Source organism: Paracoccidioides lutzii (genome assembly GCF_000150705.2).
Source record: "Paracoccidioides lutzii Pb01 unplaced genomic scaffold supercont2.17, whole genome shotgun sequence".
Classification (NCBI taxonomy): domain Eukaryota; kingdom Fungi; phylum Ascomycota; class Eurotiomycetes; order Onygenales; family Ajellomycetaceae; genus Paracoccidioides; species Paracoccidioides lutzii.
This window is the reverse complement of record NW_015440963.1, coordinates 236,756-256,397: the sequence shown is the minus strand read 5'-3', so window position 1 is coordinate 256,397 and position 19,642 is coordinate 236,756. Positions and strand designations below refer to the sequence as shown.

Below are 19,642 nucleotides of genomic sequence, written 5' to 3'. Positions count from 1 at the left end.
CCCTCATATGGGGGGTTAGACAGGAGTTTTGGAATTTTAAAACGAGAGATAGGAAAGCAAGAAAGATCTATGTTCTTTTACAACTTGGGTTGATGTTGATAAGCAAGTCTTTTTTTGCTCGAACGACGAAGTCATATTTTTTGTCGGAGGGCGGTGAAACATTTATCCGGATAACGACCTCACCCATACAATGACATCATATTGGAGGAAGCAACAGCGGACAACAATGATATGAAAGCCTTGTACGCTCGAACACTGTCTAATGTAACTTACCCACCTTCTAAAGAATCGATCTGGTCATTTGCTGTCAAAAAAGCCAAAAAAAAAAAAAAAAAAATTAAGAAAAAAAATAGGCAAAAAAGCCCATTGTTACTCCCCAATTTAACAATTATATAAATGGCCTCCCCAACCCGATTAACCTGAGACTATAAGACAGGAGAGACACACACAAAACGGATTACCAATATGCGCTGTAAGGAAGGAATGAGTTTTCTTTACCGCAGTGTATGGATGGCTAAACAACTGGATTAAAAAGACACAACATGACCACAATGAGCCAAGACCAAGAATCACCACTCATCGTCTGACTTCTCATCATCTGCAGCGCAGGTCGTTAGTCATAATAAACATCAACGAGATGAAAGAGAGTCAACGGATAAAACCTAATAATTAAAACTCGGTACATACCACTCCCACTAACTTTCTGTTTCCGCTTATTCAGTGCTGCCTGCAGAGACCCCAACATCGAATTCGGATCTGCTGCGCCAGTAGACGCTGGCGTCGAGGGAGTCTCGCTAGCCGTACCAGGCACCATAGCTGCGCTTCGGTCGCGTTTTTCCGTATCTTTGACCTTTCGTAGACCGGTACCTGCTCTAATTGATGCTAGTAGATCATCTTTCGCTGGAGATGGCTTTGGAAGGGCCGCTGCTATTGATGGCAGAGGAGCCCCACCACTGCCTGCTGCTGGTGGAGGAGGAGGAGGAGGAGGAGGAGGAACACCGCTAGCCGGATGCGGAGGGGGAGGAGGACCACTGGAAGGTTCAGAGAGTGGTGGGGGAGGGGAATGACTTGCGGATGATGCGGGAGGTGGAGGGGGAGGAGGGACAGAACCAGAAGGCGGAGGCGGAGGAGGCGGAGGAAGACCACTAGCTGGAGGAGGCGGAGGTGGAGGTGGAACAGCGGTGGAAGGCGCTGGGCCCGGTGGAGGCGGTGGAGGTGGTTGCGGAACAGGAGCTGATACGGGCGGTGGTGCTTGACGTGCTGGGGGTGGAGCGGGAGCCGGTGGCGGCTGTGGTATTGCAGATGGAGAAGCATGAGGACGCGGTGGGGGTGATGGCGGCGGTGCAGATACAGGTCCAGACGCACCATGCGGAACTTTGGGTGGTAACGTCGGTGGTAATCCTGGACTTACATCGCGGCGGGGTGGGAGAATAGGGCCACGTGTGGGCAGCTGAGGAGCTGACACTTTCCGATCTCCCAGAGTTCCATCTGCGGGTGTTTTGGGTGGCCGTGGTGGAGGCGGGGGACCTGGGTGGGCAAGATTGGTACCTGAAGCGGCTCTATTTCGTGCTGGAGGGGGTGGTACGGTGTGAGCAAATTTGCCTGCGTCCGCGAGGGGCGGGGGTGCTTTGAACCGCGGTTTAACAGGTGATGGTTCTCGCGCTGGGGGCGGTGGTGACTGTTCGCGCGTAGGGGAAGGTGAGGGAGGACGGCCACGTCGGGCAGGCGGAGGAGGGGGAGCAGCAGCCCTCCTTCCGGTATTTTGGGGACTGAGAGACGGGGCTTTTGATGGGGACGGGGCCGTGGTGGCTGGCGGAGGAGGAGGAGGAGGTGGTGGTGGTGGCGGGGCTTTTGCTCTCCTTTGAGGCTCGGGCGGAGACTCCGTCGACGCACCATCAAGCTCAGCGGCTTGTTTTTGCTCGATGTATGATTTAATGAAATCTGAATTCTCTGCGATTTGGTCCTCCGTGATGCCCATAGTAAGTAACTCGTCCAGCAAGCCCTTCCATGACGGATCTACGGTATCCAGGGGTGATGGCTGTTTTCGCAGTGAGGCGGCTGGGAGTTCTGTTCCCGCTGGAGCTTGGGCAGGGGCGAGAGCCGGTGCTGGAGCTGGAGCTGGAGCTGGATCCACGGGTTTGGGGGGAATAATGGATTCCGCAGGTGTGGTGGGGGCGGAAGAGGATCGATGGCCATGACCATGTAATAAATTACCCAGTCCGCCGAAAAGACCGTGATGAGATTTGCCATTTGCTGCTGGGGCAGGTCCCTGACCACGAAGTGACCCAAACGAGGTAGCCTTGGTCTCTTTACTCGCGCTCTTTTCCCGTTCCAAAACCTTTTTCATGAACGTCTTTGCCTCCTTTTCATCCGCGAACGATAGACCCGCAAGACATTCCTCGAGTTCAAAGGTATGGAAAAAGGTCCTGTCCTGGTTATACGAAAAGCCATCATAGATTTCCTGGTCCCATAGAACTCCTCTGCCAGCAGGCTGTGTAGTAGAAAATTCAAGTTAGTTGCTTGTGGTAAACTTAAGAGCGGGATATACGGCCGAAGCTCTCATATATGTGTAGTTGCATACCGACACGTCAACAAGCTTAATCCAAAACGTATGACCAACAAGATCGTTGGCGAGTACCGCAGCTCCCTGCAGGCCGGTATATGTCCATTTCTGCGGATTCGGATATGCTACGTATAGCCGCGCAACAGCAACAGCAAGGATCTTGTTGGCTGGCTTGGGAACTGTTCGCCGGACTGTTTCTTTATCGGCATCAGAGAGGATGGATGGCATGATGGAGACGCCGGATTATTAGGTAACGGGTTATTTGCAGACGGGTATATAGAATAGTCTCATCTGTGTTGTTCAACAGCTGGAGGATTCATTGCTGATCGCATTTATATCCCTTTCGAAGAGAGTCGCCTGTTCGTGATCGTGTGATTGGTTGCAGGAGTGGTTCTCCAGCAACAGCACACAGGATTTGGAGAAGTAAAAGGGAGTATCTACCGGGATGAGCACTGTCTACAGAGAACGAAGGGGGTAATTATTAGAGGGGAGGGGAGTAGTGTGTAGGCGGCAACAGTTTGTGAGTCTTTGAGAGGTTGACGGTTCCAGTGTGGCTTTTGCAGTTGTTCACTTGAGAAGTTGGGAAGGAGGCTTAGTAAGGCTCTGGAAGTCCAGTGCCAAGACATGGAAACCACCGGGGAGACCAACAAGCGGCATTCTTTCATCAAAAGGGACAACACTCTTCATGAATAGCAAAAGCAATTAGAGGATGGATGGATGGATGATACTGCTTATTGCCACTGAGTGTATCCCATTGCTATTTATGAAATGGCCATATCTGGTATAAACTAATAACAATTTAACATAAGTAGCCAGTGACAAATCAAATCCCTTGCTTAATGCACTTGAGAGCAATGTCTCAGGTAATCAGAAGAAAAAACCATAAATATAAAGAATTACAGCCTAAACGGTACATCACTGCATATATATGAGTTTGTCATCTCAAAACTGACAGCCATGTTTGCATGCCCCTCTTCTTGGTTCAAATCCCTGCTTATGATGGAAGTTGCCCTGTGATGTCACCGCAAACGCATGGATTATGTATTTGCATAAATACGTAACATGAAGAACCGCAATTATGCTGCCTGCCACAATCCTCAACCCATCTAATATCCCCACTATCCCCATATCTACTTGTCTACATTCCTACTAAAAATAAAAATATATAATTACTTGGGCCAAGTCTTCCGAACTATTGGCCTGATAACTTCAAATTTCACATTTATATAACTTGTTCAATCAATCGAAGCCATGCCCAACCAATCCAACCAAGACCCTTATGCCGCAATGGCCGATACCACTACGCGCCAGACGCGAAGTCAGACACAGAAGAACAGGCTGCAGAATAACCCCGATTCTGCTGCTGCAGACAAGCCCAAACCTTCCGTTAACGACTTTATAGCTAAGGGGCCGCAGATTCCAGAGGGTGGGTATAATCTACCCTCTAATACCCAACTTCTTTGACAAATATTCCCCCCAACTGCACCTTTAGGTCGTTGCCTAGGCTGACCATTGGAATAATTTATTTAATAGACCTGCCACCCAAGGTGTCTAGGGAGGAGATCGATGCTCAGATGAAGGAACTTAATAATAAGTGATGTTCTGTTGTTTGCAGATGGGGGTAGCCAGCCCTTTTGGAAGTGCTCGAAACGTGTCATGATTGGCGTGGATAGGGAGGCAATTGTGGATTCTGTATTGTTTGCACTTCCTGATGGTGAGGGAGGAGTGTACGGGAATCACTTTGTCGCCCTAATTGTTCAGGTTAATCTGGAATACCCAGAAATTATCGATTAGCAATCAGACTGTTTCAAATGATACTCCCATCGGGCTACAATTATTTACCTGCATAATGCATAGATATGAACCCAGCAACGCAATACACATCCGGACTTTTCATGATGATATATCGGCTTAAGACCTATATATAAAACCGCTCAATGCTGTGCCTCATCACTTTGCTGAACGCCCCATGAGGAAACCATTCCACCGGGAATGCTGCATTCCCCCTTTCACCGTAGCCTGATGAGATATTGTTCAATGCTCTCAACAACACGCTCCGACTGCCTCACGAGATCCGTATATTTAGCCCCCTTAACAGCCAGCCGAACATGCAGCTCCAACGACCCCTTCAACACCTCCAATTGCGACTGCGGAACCCCATCCTTCCGCTCGATATCAGGTATCCTCCGTCCACAGTTATCGTACCCATGCGCTCTCAACGCATCTCGAAAAGCAGTCCGCACCCGCCTCGTGCACCACGAACGTATAACGCTCTTCTCAGACGAGACCTCCCCATGAGCAGAGGCGGACCACCACAAATCACCTTTTTCCCGCATCGCCCACAAGTGCTGAACCTTGGTGCGGAACGCGAAGAGATGCATGCGCGTATCGACGGAGAAGCGCTTCGCACGAATTGTTGGCTTGTTTTGCGGGGAGAAGTGGACGACGAAGTAGGGTTGTTGGGGTCCTTGATATTTGTGTGTTTTGGGGGTTTTGGAGAACATCGCTGGCTTATATTGGGGGCGACCCATTTTTGCAAATATATATATATGCCTGTCGCAAGAACGGACAGGCTGTTGTATGCATGCACAATAGAATGCGATAGACGCTTCAGTTGGGAGGCCGACATGGTAGGGGGTACAGGTGTGGCTCAACAAATTTGCTGGCGTTGAAGGTACCCGGTGGATGACTGCTGCCTCTTTGGGGATAGCGGGGCTTGCTGCTTCAAAAACTCTCACTAACTACCGGTAACCAGCAAGTGGCGACTTAGAAACACCCCACCAACCAACTAATAGTAGAAAAGACAACTCGAAATTTAAATCCACACGCTGGACAACGCAGAACTTTTCGACCACCAACCAACTACCAACTACCCACGCTGGCTGAAACCAGGGTACAGCATCGCTTGATACATATCCCCACAGATCAGCAGACCTGAGAATCTAGACGCACTGAAATCAGAGAGAGTTCCTAGAACGCTTCAACATGCCGAAGAATAAGGGAAAGGTATGACATGATAGTAACCCTCCTTCTTGAACAAACCCCACACGCTGCTGTTCATCGCTTGTGTGTCAAGTTTGCCGGATGTCTTCAATTCCCAAGGAAAATGAGAGCTGGAGGTGGAAGATATTATGACATATTTTCCCTATGAACTACGTTTCCACGATATGCGGAGTTACCCATATACACTAACACATCCGTTCTCCCGGATATTATATAGGGTGGTAAAAATCGACGTCGAGGGAAGAACGAAAATGACAACGAGAAGCGGGAACTGACCTTCAAGGAGGAAGGCCAAGAATATGCCCAGGTTGTCAAAATGTTGGGCAACGGACGACTCGAAGCTCTCTGTTTTGACGGCGAGAAGCGCCTCGCACATATCCGTGGCAAATTGCGCAAGAAGGTCTGGATTAACCAGGGAGATATTATCTTGCTATCTCTGCGCGACTACCAGGACGAAAAGGGCGATGTCATTCTCAAGTACAATGCCGATGAGGCAAGAAGTCTGAAGGCTTACGGCGAGTTGCCTGAGAGCGCTAAGATTAACGAGACTGATACGTACGTTTTTGGCCCCCCCCCCCCCCCAAATCCTTTGCTGAACTGCTTTTTGCTCTCCGTTTTGTTTTGGATACTCCGTGGTGTTATTATGCTTTTTGGTTTGGTGTGTGTAATCCATTCACTAACGTTTTAACCAACTACAGCTATGGCCATGAGGATATTGACGACAACGTCGAGTTCGACGAAGACAGAGATGGCAGCGAAGAGGACAAGGACATCGATGTTGATGACATCTGATCAACCAAAAATATTTTCTCTCCGATATAGCGAGGCCGCTCCTCTCGCTGTGTACGTGCCCGGCTTCAACTGTAGGGGGATTTTCAACAGCCCGAAGATGGACGATTCAATCATTAGGTGTTACATATCGTTGCAGAAAAGTCCTGGTGAAACTGGTGCTTGCGTGAAACTGAGGGCGTAAAGTTCCAACACCCCTCTCCTTCTCCTGTTATCTCCAAGGGAATATAAATCAAACTCTTCGGCTGGGAAAACTTCCACGTCGCATATTGCTATCGACAAGACTTATCGAGATCCATATACGCCTAATGCGGGGTTCGAACTGGTTCGCGGGATGGACATGAGGCTGACAAACTTGGCATATATTCTTATATTTGCCACTGATCCGGTCTAGTTTTAACCTCCCCCCGGATTCATGTTTTTGGTGTCCTTCGCTTGTTTGTTGTTCTTTTTAACGCGGTTTACGACTGTACGGTGCTTTCTATTGTCTTTCCTACTTCATCTTTATGTTAACTCTCGGCGACGAGAAACCTCCCATACATTTTATACTCATACTCTGATATTATTATTTTCGTTTCAGTTTGCCTCTTTAAGTTCACTTTCTTATTTCCTCCCACCTTTAGCCGTAGCGTTAGATTTACTTTTGCTTGTCTGCGATCTTGCATCTGTCCTTTCTTTGCTTGCATCATCTCACGCTTTTTGTCAATTTCAAGTTAGGTTCTTGGGTGCATAGATAACCGCAAGCAAATTAAAAGTAATTATAACAAGTTTTGCGTTAGGTAATTAAGTAATTTCTATATTCCTATCCTTGTGGTTTCTCCGTATGATGGGGGATATAGGTAGCTATTAAAACCATCAGCTAATCCCAAATTTGAACAATCCAAAACGTGCAAAATGTTGGTTGTGGAGCGAGTCCCGCAAACTCCCAATCCGAGCCTTTATATCATATACATATACAATCACAGCCATCAAACCGTCACCAAGTCTTCCAACTATATACAGCGTCCAATCGCATAGCATAGACCGGCTCCCGCTTATTTAATCAGCCCTTTCCTCATCGAAAACATTCCTCCGAAAAAACCTCAAAATCTGCCTCCCAACCTCCTTCCCAACCAATGGCTCCAACTCCTCCATCTCCATATTCGCAATCTGCTGTAAATTATCCGTCTCTAGAACCAACCGCTCCGCTATCTTTGGCGTCACCCCTGGAACCGCCCGTAACATGTCATGCGGCAGCTGGTTGAAGGTTCGATGCTCAACCCCTGCAGCTGACATGATTTTGTCGGCGCCTGCGGTAGATGTGATTTCAAAGTCTAGACCTATCTGCACGGCGCGGATGGGATCTGGCTCCGGGTTGTTCTTTTTTAGCTCTGCGAATATCTCGGCGGTTTGATAGGGGGAGGAGGACCAGATGATTTTCAGACGTGGGAAGGATAGAGTTAGCAGGGTGAGCAGGAGTTGGATGGATTTGGGGTTTGTTGGGTTTATAAGGTTGGTAGAGAAGCTCTCTGAGCCTGGTGTGTTCGTAGCAGATGTGAACGCGTCGAAGGTGAAGGATTTATTCTGGTCGAATTCAATTAGCAGGACGGGGTTTTTGTAATGTTGTAACATCGTCTCTGCTTGGTTGTACAATCGCCCGTTTTTAAGGGAAGAATGTAAATCTCGTATCGATTTTCGCTCAACGCATATGTCTGGGGTAAGGATGTAGTCCCCCACTGTTAGTTGGCACGGGACCACGACCATGCTGCGCCCGTGTAGGAGCGATGGGAGAGCGCTGCGGAATTCACGCACGTCTACGACGACGGTGGGTGGTGCGGCTGTTGCAGCCAATCGGCCTCCGCCTGCAATGCGGGTGTTCACCGTTCGAAGGAATTGTTCTTGGGGATCTTCAGCGCTTTTATCGTGGGTGATCGTAAGGGCCATGGACTATGAGATAATGAGGGGTTAGATTTTCTTTTTCTTTATCATTTAACACATTGTTGAGGAGAAGGTGGAAGAGATAATGAGATTACATACCCCCTTTTCCTTGATTAGTTTAGTGAATGCGTCTTTTTCCCTCCGAACAGCACTAAGATATCGCTGTTCTTCGACTGAGCCGCTGTAGTACAAAAAGAAAACCCTGACTTCCCGGTTTGTGTGAGAACTCCGATAGACCTCTACTCTGCGGATAAATGCAGCGTCTGGCTCGTACATAATGATGTACCGTGGTTTGGCTTCTTCGAGCACATGGTCATCCATATCTCCATCATATGGACATATCATTAAAAGATCATTCATGTCATAAAGACCATAGTAATCTTCCATGTCAGACAGATCATCGACCACCAGTTCAGACTCAATAGCTCCATCTTCTGGTTCCTCTAGCTGAATTTCTTCCAATAATGTCGATACCTGCGTTGGAACCTCCGTATCTGGTTGCACGCTGCTGCTTGCACCTCTTGCTGGTGTGATCCCCGAGGCACCACCGCGAAGACGTCTTCTCTTATTTGGGGGTGCCCTTCCGTGATAATTCGTTGAGGAGCTCAGTGAATTGTACCCTGCAACTGTGCCTGGCTCTTGCCTTGACTTCGTAGTGAAGAGATTGCTGTTAACTCTGGTAGAGTTACGTTTCCAATTTAGATAATGTATGAGATTCCTACGAAGCATAAACTCCCCAGAAGGGCTGTCGTCTGACTCAATTTCAGTCTCAGTGGCATCTTTAGATGATTTGACTTTAATACGCATTGTCTCAAGATATTCTCTAATTTGGCGACATGTTTTGCCGTCACTGCACATGATCAAAATAGTCCCATTGGAGTCTCCTGGGGGGACAGGATTAAGGTAAGTGCTGCGCTCGATTTCATCTAGCACGTCCGCCAGAACCGACCATTTCGGTTGCTCCTCTAGTACTGGCTCTAGAGATGGTGGCAAAGAAGATGTGTCGGACAATTGCTCGCAGGGGTCATTCTTCCCGCGATAAACTCTTGACTTGGCAGTTTGAAATATAACATGAGCTGCATCAAGAAATAACCAGGGGGAGTAATTCTGCTTATTTGATCCGGGAGGTGGCGAGTGTGCAGCTATTATGATGTCGAGGTATTTATTGAAAGAGACAGAATCGTATGTTAGTAATGACCTGCGGAGGTTAGCTCAGATCCTCAGCTCCATTCCGTATGTAAAGACTCACAGAAGTATCGATCGAAGGACGGTTAAGTCACTAGCTATTTGCTTTGTCCTAAAGCTAACTCGGTGCCACACGGGATCCAATTGGCGTCGAATAGCGACATCAAAATTTTGATGCAATGCGCTGTCCACTGTCCAGTCCTCGATGTCCAGTCCAGAATTTGCCTTTTTAAGCTCTCGAATATTGGCTTCAACACATTCTAGAACGGCGTTTTGGATATCTCTCATTTTATCTGTCATGGGGACTTCTAGCTCGATGACCTCTGCTTTCTTACGACCTTCTAGGGATTCTGCTACTGTAACCTGGAATCTCGGCCAAAGGGAGGGTTTCCGAAGAAATAGATTCCGCATCATATTGGCTAAAGGATTGAAACCAATAGTGAAAGGTTCGGGAGAGTCCGAGAACGCTTTAAGAAAGCCAACTTTATTGAACTGCCGATATATTCGGATAATAAATGCCTCTTGGGATGTAGCCACAATTCTAAAAACGGCTTAACATGTAAAAGTAAATAGACATTCAGGAAAGGCCTTACTTTTCAGCATGGAGAACAATTAGCCCGGTAATACTCTCAGGGTCCAGAAGTTCTATATTTTCGTTAGCATGCTCTGCTAAGCCTGTACAGGAAGGGAACTCAACTTGACAGCAGATCGACAACTAATATCCGAGATGTCACACTCAGGATACCCCCTTGGGTGTACATTGTTTGCCTTGAAAATGTTTCATTAGAAAATGAAATGCAATATCCCCCGAAGTAGAAGGCCATACCTCATGGGAACGGTGGCCTGATCAGTATTGATTACTCTAAGGCCACGAGCTAAGGGAGTTCTGCTCACGGCATAATGCTCGGCCAGCGCTGCTTGAAGTATTAGTATGCATGTAAAGATTTTTCCACTTGCAGCACTTCGGGAACATACCTTCTCCAATCCACTCATTTTCCCGACGTTCAGCGCCAACCACGATGACTAAGTTGTTGCCGGTAGCATCATAAGAGTGTAGGAGATTCGTTACAATACGTAACAGGCCAAGTCCTCTTGCGAGAATGACCAGCTCATCTTCAGACCTGAGCTCTGAGAATAAGTCCTGCTGATATTGCTAGATAAACATTTGTTAGATGTTGATCATTCGTGCCCGCACAGATTTCCCGATACTTACCAGCGGCAACGATAGCTTCACTACCGGGTTTTCTTCAGACATGAGGACGGGCTCTGCGGGTTGGATGAATCGCAATCCCGCTGCTACTGTTACTGAATATCACGACCTCGGGGCATAGACATTGGGCCACGTGATCAGTGACAGACGTAGTGGAGATGCGGAGAAGCTGAGGAATTATCATTATAGGACTAGATGATGTGGGAGCCGCCAATGAAATCGACAGCCTGCGTGGCAGACGGGAGTATCCACCGTGAATGTTGCTTTGCCACCAGAAAGGTTGACCGTCTCCAACGGGTGAGGTTTGATATTGCCTAAAATAGACAGAATCAACGCTGTTCTGAGATTACCAACGCAATCACTAAAGCAGCGACCATTATGTCTGCTTTGGGGAAGTTGGAACTGCCTTCAGACTCCGCCAAGCCTCAAACCCGTTATCAGCTCGATCTGGCCAGCTCCTCTTTTTCGTCGTCATCAAAAAGATAGGGAGCTCCCTTCTTTTATGTCGCAACAATCAGAACTGCCCTAATGCTGTTCGCACTGTAGCACCAAGTTTTCTTTCCTTGTCTATCCCTATCCGCCCACCATGCTGGTTTCTCTCACTGTTGGGAAGGTTGACGCTGGCGTTGCTGTCCTCTTGACACAAGATAATCGACTTGTAAGCTTGATCCTCACCCGGACCGCTTTTCTATGGCTATTTACCACAGCTGTGCTATGTTTATTATGAATTGATTGAGATCTTTTAATGCTTAGGATCTGACTCCTGTTTATATTTTGTCTATATGTTGTTGCGCCGTGATCATTTACTTACCACAACTGCTGTAGATTGAATTTCCGTCCGTCCTCCTGCCAAAGAATATATCGTCTGGCAGCATCGTTGATATTACCGTATCGCGGAACCAAGCCGCTGAAGCCGCCAGTGTTGCCTCTTTCCAGTCTCTCCAAAAGCGGATTCTACACACCTATGGCATCCATACTCCCTCTCCGCCAGTACTGCGCCTAAGAAATGCGACGCAAACATCCCTCGTCCTTGAATGGGACCCCATCAACTTGGCCACCGCGTCCCTTAAGTCACTATCGCTATATCGCAATGATTCCAGGGCAGGCTCCATTCCCAGGCCAAAGGAGATGCTTAGTACCAAGATTAGCGGTCTTGCAATTGACACAGAATACACTTTTCACCTTGTACTCCGTACCTCTGCCGGTACTTTCAGTTCAGAAAAATTAGTTTGTCGCACACACAAGATGACCGACTTGTCCGGAATCACCATTACACCAGGTGTTTTACCGCCGAATCTAAGGACTTCGCTTGGGGAGGCCGTAAATCGAATTGGTGCCAAACTCATCGACACAGTGCGAATTGATACAACACACTTTGTTTGTACGGAAGGCAGAGGTCCTGCCTGGGAAAAAGCTGTTGAGATGAATATTCCTGTTGTCCGGCCAGAGTGGGTAGAGGGATGCGAGCGCGAAGGTACTATCGTCAGTGTACGCGGTTACTACTTGAATGCAGATCCAAAGTTGAGGCAGATAGGCCCAAGTGTTGGTGGTCAACAAAATCGCAAAAACTCCGTATTGAATAATGCCTCTGGATCCGGTTCCCTTGGAAAAGCAGACCGAACGAATCCAACATCCCCTTCGCCAGACCAATCGGCTGAGAAGGATCTCCCGGTAACACCCTTCCCTGGTGGTCCAGTAAACGGACCGTCAGGCAGCGATAAATCTGATGGTGGGGATAAGAATGATAGAGAATCCCAGTCTGCACCATCCCCTCCCCCTAAAGACGAAAAGGAGAACTCGAGGCCAAGTGGAGATGACGCAGCATCAGTTGATCGTGAAAACTATGTACTTGCTGGAGGTGGTGAGCCGGAGGCAGCTGATGAGAATAACTCAGCAGTTTCTTCAGATGGTGACGTAGCAAACAGGACAAACTCTCAATCGCCAGGAAAGCAGAGGAGTCTAGAGACCCGGTCTCCGGGTTCAAATTATCAAAACTCGAACGGCACGGGTGGTGAAGGAGAGCTAGATGAGGTTCCACTTTGAGGTTTCAGAGAAGACAGAATACAGTGTAGTCATTAGTTTTGTTTGTTAATTTTTCTCTGAACTAAAATTTTCTCCTCTAAGACATGGGTTGCACGTATGCATTTATTCCATATCCTTTTAAATTCTTCTTGCTAACATTCTTACATCATCTGCTTTTGCAGTATACTACATTTATCATACTGATATTTTTTTTTTTTTTCCTTTTTCTAATTTTATTTTCGCTTTTTATCTCTATTATAAGGTTATCTCTTTATTTTCTGTATTCCTGATGATCTAATTCTTTTAATAATCCCGAAAATAAGCCCGCACGTCATTTTTCCAGTCGTTCACTTACGATTCTTATCTGTTTCTACTCTTAGTTCCACGTTAAGCCCTCCTTTCACCAGCATATTATCAAATCCATTCCCTGTCATTACCATTATCTATTTCTCAAGGTTATTCGTATGGCCGTGAGGTTCTTCAAAGGATACTAAAGGTGAAACACTTATCTCATATTTAGCTGGTTCACGGATTCACACATAGAATGCGTTCGTGTGCTAGAATTTTGATCGTCGTCTTATTGGCAAAGCGTTTGGTGCTTAACAAACTAGTTACTTGGTTAACCGCGCGGCTTCAGCCGCGCATGACATCATAATATTTTCTTTAACGTTGGAGGAATTTAATAATATAATGGACACAAATTATAACACTTTCAAGGGCATCACCCCCGGTAGCATGCCTCAATAAGGTCGAGGACCTTGGCAAATATTCAAAGAACTTTTATTGAGATAGAAGGTCCACCCAATACCACCCTTTTCATTGGCTAATCTGAAGCACATCGAATTCCCGATACCTAAGCCTCTAGCTGAGGAAAGGTATATGGGGACTTCATTCGTCGTAAAAGCCGTGCGTTCCAATTGCTTTGGTAAATATATATACGTTCTCGTGGTCTCTTTTTATTACCCAGTCTCTGGGTTGCCCCCGCGTCGAAATTGGAATCTTCATATCTCCTCACCGCAGAATATTGGGTGAGCATCTACTCATCGATATAACACAAGATAAGCTCGGTATACCCGGTTTATATATATCTTTATGCGCCGCTGCACCGCTATTCGAAATCTTCTGGGAGTGTTGTGAAGCTCCCTCTCTGGCTTAGGCTTTCTATCCTTCCAAGCAAGAGCTCCATGGTTCTATATGCGAACCCAGGGGAATACTGGGGAATCTCTGTCAGGGATTTTATTAGCCAATATCCATTTCACGTCAAAAATTTGTGTTAGCTTATGGCTTACTGTGCCCTGACAAATCGACAGTGACCCAAGTAAGTCCTCTCTCTGTGTGAACGGTTCCGAGCTGTCCCGCCCCAGCAACTTGGGTGAAAGGACCGGTAACATTGCGGGACGCAATCTCACCAAGTCCGGGATGGTAAGGCACAAATAATTTCTCAGACGGTGCTTTCTGAAACCCTTGTGCTCCATTCCAGGTCATGTTCTGGATGGTGATTAAGGTCCCGTTTAGAAAGAGAAGAAAGTCGAGGGCTCCATGCGCGATTATGGTGTTATTGGTTTTCTCGATAACATTTGGCAAGGGACCCAAACCGCTAGGAGGCGATTTGTCACCTTCAGGGAAAAACTTATATTGCATGTTGCAAAGCATATAGTCCGTTGGTGGGGTGTGAAGGACTTTTTGGACATCTGTTCGGTTAAAGTAGTTGCTTGGTCCAACTGTGAGAGGAAACCGCATTACGTTCCAAAGTAACGGGCAGAATTCTCTCAAGTTGTATATGTTGAAGCACGGATTGACGTAGGTCGCTGCGGTGACGATATGCTCCCATAAATTGCACTCACCATTGCTTTTTGGCGCTGAGGGTAATTTACCCGTTGGTGGGAATTGCAATGCCATATTCATGAATTTGGCGTAGCCGCAAGACTCATACCGTCTGTTAACGTCAGCCAAAGTGGACTCGTTTAGCTGGATAACCGACTGGTAATAATTAAGTGCGGGGACAGATGGGGCTACGATGGTCGGTCAGCATTGAAAAATCTCTTTTGAGATTCACCGGTATGTGTGGCATAACTAACCCGTTATCATCGTATCGTCTTCATTGATTACTGGGTTCATTATCCAGATCCCTTGTAAATCGAAATAACGGTTATCTCTTTTTTCTAACATCTTGTTTGCGATATACGGAATGTACATGCCAGCATATGACTCGCCCGTGAGAAAGACTCTACGTCCCATGAGGTCGAATCTTTCCATAAACCTCTTCCAAAAATCATTGAATTGGTTGGCAACATCGATTTCGTCTTCTACTGTGGGCGGGCCAGGAGAAAAGCCTGTGCCGGCAGGCTGATCGATCCAGACCATATTTGTGAGATTCGTCCAGGAATATAGGTTTATGACAGGCTTATAAGTCCCTGGCTGCCACAGAAAGGGGCCATTCTCTTGAAGAAGCCCCAGCAAAGACGAACATCCCGGGCCGCCGTTGAGGAAGACCGTGATTTCCTCAGATGCTGCTGGATTTTCGGACGGGAAAAACCAAAACCAAAGAGAGGAGTTTCCAGAGGGACTGTTTGGAAGGGTGCCGGCATAGCTTTCGCCTATATCGAAGTCGACTTCTGGCAGGTCCCTGCCCCGGACAAGAAATTCTATATTTTCAGATCAGCCGCTCTGCTCTGAACAACGACCTCTCCGTCTTTTAAGTATACCTTCAGTTTTAGGATTGAGATGTTTGAATGGCTTATCACCGCCATAATTTCCAGGGTGCAAGAGAGAATCTCGATTCTCCAGGTAACGCGATCTTTGGTCAACAAATCTCCTGGCTCGATCATGAGGATTGGAAAGAGCAGCTACTGTGGTTAGTAGAACACCAGCTATTATGCCAATAGAAGAATGCATTTTCCTCCCGGGTGTTGCGCCCAACGCCAAAGCATGTTGATCGTTTAGAAACTGGTGGGGGGGCCTTCATCTAGCGAATATATACGAGCATTGGGTTAGCTGGCTGTTTCCTGTTACTGGCTCCGACAACACAACCATCCAGCTTCCCATCCATGATGTGTGATGCAAATGAGGAGCAAGTTAGTACACTACATACGAATCGCATCGGTGATCGACGGGGTCTTTCCCGGATGGCAAGGTTTCCTTGTTCTCGGTCCATGCAAAACTCAAGAGCTGGTGCGCTTTTCTTCCCAAAATCCTGCATTATCCCTAACTAACTACTCGTCGTCTCTGTAACTATCAAGCCACGAGGGCATCTCCTCACTCGTTCGCCGTAGTTTATATATGTGGGTTCCTATATGCACCACGATCACTGTGGCCCAAACCGCCCTACTTTGTCACTTGCCAGTATTCGATATTCATCACTTAGCAAAATGCGTAAACAGTCTTTGGCCGGTGGTGATCGGTCTGAGATCATAAAGTCCGCTGCAAGTTGGTGCTGGGCTAGCTCTTTTTATGTTAGGCGCCGATCGTTTGAAGCACTACCCATCCAATAACTAGTCATCGCATAACTAATAATTTATTGGATAATTGCTAGGAACCTCACAAAACAAACAATAATTGGCTTGATTTCTCCTGGAATCTACAGTCGGATTGATCCTTCTTATAGGGTCAAATCCTACTACTCATCTAACCGAATTCGAATGAGCATTTTAACCGTATAAGCGAATAAAAAGCTCTCGTCCTCGTAAGCAGGGAAAAGAAATCACTCGTGCGTTCAAAAATCTCGCACGGTAATCCCGTGAGACCCACAGAATTTCTTCCCCGCAAATGTCCACGCAGGCAGTTATCAGCGGATTCTGCTCGACAACGATGACCTCCGCTTACGGCGATATTGCTAACTCTCACCATTCAAGTAACTATCGGCGAATACCCGGGTTCCTACTTTGGTTGGCTTTTCAAAGAGACAATCTAACGTTAGTGAATTTCCTCTGTCCTTTGCCAAGAAGAATATCGTCAATGGGGTAGAAAACGGACAATATCAACCATTCCGCCAGCCATTGAAGACCAAAGTAGATACAGCCACACTTCGATTCCCGCCGCATCCTTAGTAAGACCAAGCTGGAGGCTAAGTCGTTCATGATAGAGGCGATCAACTACTGTCAAAGTCATCTTTAGTCAAACACTCCGAAAACGATGGCGAACTTGTCCGGATATCAATACCAAACATAAGTTTTTCCGTAGATGAAGCCCATCCCGGCAAATCATCCTGCGAGCGAAAAGCCAAACATGGTGCCGATGTGGTTATTATTTGAAGCAATGGGCTTATTGTATATAAGACCAAAAAAAGCAATACTGTTCATACTGGGACCTCCCGTTTTCTAAGTATTTCACATTGTGTCCACTACCCTGTCTTTCGTTCCCTTTTGCGTTCCATATCTGCGTCGCGCTACCACGGCTTCTACAAGGGTATACATGAGCTGTCTCAGGTATCATTAACGAAGCTCCAATTAAATCATGCAATCGATTAAGGTGGCTTGCTCTAGATCACGACAAAGCAAAGCCCATGAAGCCGCAATCATAATCAACATTTGTTAAACTGGTCCTATGGCAGAAAAAGAATTGCGAACAAAACCACTAGGTAGACTAGTATTCGATGCGACAGTGCTCGAGCCCAAACTCTTCAAATCCCCGGTCCCCACCCAATGTGCTTTCAAGATCTCGCAGCAATCTGCTACGAGGATTCACGCATTCCGTCTGTACCAGGGCCGCTTCCTGATTCCGTCGCTTCCCACCCATTTTCATTGCCACCCACGCGGGCATCTCCCTCTGGCCTCAAGAGATAGTTGACAGCGGTCCATAATATTTTCTCACGAAGCAGGTGCCGGAGGAATAGCGTTCCTCCTTTGACCACCGTAGAGGCATCGGCCCCCTCGTCTAAAAGACACTTTGTCATTCTTGGATCTTGATTTTCGATGGCGGTGTGTAGAACCGATCTTCCCTGGTTGTCCTTGGTGGTAATCTTGGCACCGTTATCCAGTAGGTGCTGCACGGCTTTCACGTTGCCAACCATAACAGCGAAATGCAGGGGAGTTGATCCCCCATTGCAGCGAGATTCGATGTCCATTCCCATGCCGAGTAATAGATTTATGAGTTTGCTGCTTCCCCTGTGTGATACGGCAAGATGGAGTGCGTTGCAGCCGGTTCTCGGGGTCCTGGCATCCATATCGGGGTTATAATACAGAAGTGCCTGCAAGGCTCGGTAATACCCCGTTGGGAGTGGAGCAGGTATGTTTGCCAATGTATGGAGAGCAGTCCAGCCTGTGCCATCTCGAGCGTCCACGTCAGCGCCATTGTCAATCAAAAGGCGAATGGCACGATCATTTAGGTGCTCTGCCGCGAGACACAAAGGAGTTGTGCCTAAGGAGTCCCTCGCGTTGACGTCAAGGCCCTCCTTGATCAGGTATCTGAGGATTTTGGTTCTAGGCCCTTTAACCGCTTCGTGCAGGAGGGTTTGTTTATCAGGAGATGTCGCGTGGACATCGGCCCCATGTTTCATCAGGAGCCAGAAATTGCATTCCTGGCTGGCGCAGACAATATCAAACAGGAAGTTATCGCTAGTCCACTTGCTTTTGAGGTCAGCACCATTTTCAACGGATAGGCGGATTATTGCATCGCGGGTAAGCAGGTCCGGGTTGTTTGAGAACGTAATTGAATTTATCGACGAGGTTGGATGGTAAAATTCGTACAGATCATCGTCCGGGCCTTGCCTTTTCCAGTGAGTAGTAGCAGGATCTGGTCTCAGAGCGAAATTCAACGCCAGGTGCTCAGCAGAGAAAACATCCTGACGGTAAAGATATGGGTTGAGAAGACGGTAAAAGCGTTTATTTGTTTGGGCAACAGCATTAATTTCCGTCACGGCCAGCAAATCTGCCACCTGAAGGATAATCTCGTTCGGAAGACTCCCAAGATACATGTTTATGTTTTTTTTTTTTTTAAAAAAAAATCCTCACGTATGGGGAGTTACCCTGAAGTGGCAAGCTAATATATAGACCGGTGGACTGGAGGAGGACTCGCTTCGATGCCGATGAACCCTGAGCTTTGAACCCGCCAAATATTTGAGGTTGTCGCAGATCTCAACCCGACTGCCAGGAAGGAACACAACGTTGCAATCAAAAGCTCAGGCTAAAACGGCATCAAACCCAAACTGGATTAGTGCGATGACCAACTGGCATGAATGGGCTTGGGGACTCTGGCGCTTGGCAAATCACGAGACTTTTTACACGTCAATGCCCGAAGCTTTAACTAAAGGTTTGAGCCATCAATAGCGAGCCAAGAGCCTGAAATTTAGTGAAGCAAGCCCGCCATAGTCGTCGTCGGCCTTTATGGCACCTGGGCGAGTCAAATCAACCTTTTAAGTCAATGAACTCACTCCCCTCCAGGTGGTAGGCATTTTCTGTGGAGATGCTGGGTAAACACTGCTTTTTCATGATCACGGATATTGTCATAACATGTTTATAGCTGATGATTCCTTTGAACAAATTTTCATCATTTGCTGAGGATTCATTCAACATCACCAGCACTGCTTCCGTTATTTACACATTCTGAATAGCGGATAATGCTTCCATTCCTCGAATCAATCCACGTATTGTATTTCCGGGGACCGGATTGTATGCTGTCCAGCGGGAAAATGTATGGTGACAGATCTAATTTGGGTATATCAAGTGCGGGGAACGGCATTGGAGGAAGGAAATCTTTGAACGACAATGCGCTGCCACAATGCACCGCCGATGAAATTTCAATAAATAAATATGCCCAGATTCCAAATCCGACCTGCGGCAGCATGGTTCTTAAGGATATCATGTCGCAACCGCTGGTGGTCGGTTAGAAGTTGCCTGTCGAACAGCTGCCCGTGACTCGGGCCATAGCCGTGGCTGTCTCCACTCCCACACGTTCCGAGGCAATGCTAACATCGCACTCTCGCGGGGAAACTCATAGACCAGCTATTGAATCTCATT

General features: G+C 47.3%; 8 protein-coding genes across 8 annotated transcripts; 3 read left to right on the top strand and 5 right to left on the bottom strand.

Moving 5' to 3' along the window:
• Window positions 1-569: 569 nt before the first annotated feature.
• On the bottom strand, window positions 570-2,791 carry PAAG_06143 (hypothetical protein; the record flags this gene model as incomplete). The annotated part of the gene is made up of 3 exons (XM_002791832.1): window positions 570-598; window positions 688-2,491; window positions 2,582-2,791. 3 exons carry the CDS (start codon window positions 2,789-2,791, stop codon window positions 570-572), a joined length of 2,043 nt encoding a protein of 680 aa, XP_002791878.1.
• Window positions 2,792-3,814: 1,023 nt separating this feature from the next.
• On the top strand, window positions 3,815-4,161 carry PAAG_06142 (hypothetical protein; the record flags this gene model as incomplete). The annotated part of the gene is made up of 2 exons (XM_002791831.2): window positions 3,815-3,989; window positions 4,097-4,161. The coding sequence occupies 2 exons, from the start codon at window positions 3,815-3,817 to the stop codon at window positions 4,159-4,161; spliced, it is 240 nt and encodes a 79-aa protein (XP_002791877.2).
• A 411-nt stretch (window positions 4,162-4,572) lies between these two features.
• Window positions 4,573-5,094, bottom strand: PAAG_06141 (hypothetical protein; the record flags this gene model as incomplete). The annotated part of the gene is made up of 1 exon (XM_002791830.2): window positions 4,573-5,094. The coding sequence occupies one exon, from the start codon at window positions 5,092-5,094 to the stop codon at window positions 4,573-4,575; it is 522 nt and encodes a 173-aa protein (XP_002791876.1).
• Window positions 5,095-5,548: 454 nt separating this feature from the next.
• Window positions 5,549-6,358, top strand: PAAG_06140 (eukaryotic translation initiation factor 1A; the record flags this gene model as incomplete). Its single annotated transcript, XM_002791829.2, has 3 exons — window positions 5,549-5,569; window positions 5,784-6,121; window positions 6,265-6,358. The coding sequence occupies 3 exons, from the start codon at window positions 5,549-5,551 to the stop codon at window positions 6,356-6,358; spliced, it is 453 nt and encodes a 150-aa protein (XP_002791875.1).
• A 1,035-nt stretch (window positions 6,359-7,393) lies between these two features.
• On the bottom strand, window positions 7,394-10,712 carry PAAG_06139 (DNA repair protein rad16; the record flags this gene model as incomplete). The annotated part of the gene is made up of 8 exons (XM_015845802.1): window positions 7,394-8,281; window positions 8,372-9,470; window positions 9,522-9,998; window positions 10,051-10,102; window positions 10,155-10,225; window positions 10,284-10,371; window positions 10,433-10,610; window positions 10,671-10,712. The coding sequence occupies 8 exons, from the start codon at window positions 10,710-10,712 to the stop codon at window positions 7,394-7,396; spliced, it is 2,895 nt and encodes a 964-aa protein (XP_015700028.1).
• A 541-nt stretch (window positions 10,713-11,253) lies between these two features.
• Window positions 11,254-12,710, top strand: PAAG_06138 (hypothetical protein; the record flags this gene model as incomplete). Its single annotated transcript, XM_002791827.2, has 2 exons — window positions 11,254-11,325; window positions 11,493-12,710. The coding sequence occupies 2 exons, from the start codon at window positions 11,254-11,256 to the stop codon at window positions 12,708-12,710; spliced, it is 1,290 nt and encodes a 429-aa protein (XP_002791873.1).
• A 1,087-nt stretch (window positions 12,711-13,797) lies between these two features.
• Window positions 13,798-15,584, bottom strand: PAAG_06137 (carboxypeptidase cpdS; the record flags this gene model as incomplete). The annotated part of the gene is made up of 4 exons (XM_015845801.1): window positions 13,798-13,913; window positions 13,979-14,701; window positions 14,768-15,334; window positions 15,395-15,584. 4 exons carry the CDS (start codon window positions 15,582-15,584, stop codon window positions 13,798-13,800), a joined length of 1,596 nt encoding a protein of 531 aa, XP_015700027.1.
• A 1,774-nt stretch (window positions 15,585-17,358) lies between these two features.
• PAAG_06136 (hypothetical protein) lies at window positions 17,359-18,600 on the bottom strand (the record flags this gene model as incomplete). The annotated part of the gene is made up of 1 exon (XM_002791825.2): window positions 17,359-18,600. One exon carries the CDS (start codon window positions 18,598-18,600, stop codon window positions 17,359-17,361), a length of 1,242 nt encoding a protein of 413 aa, XP_002791871.1.
• Between the last annotated feature and the right edge of the window lie 1,042 nt (window positions 18,601-19,642).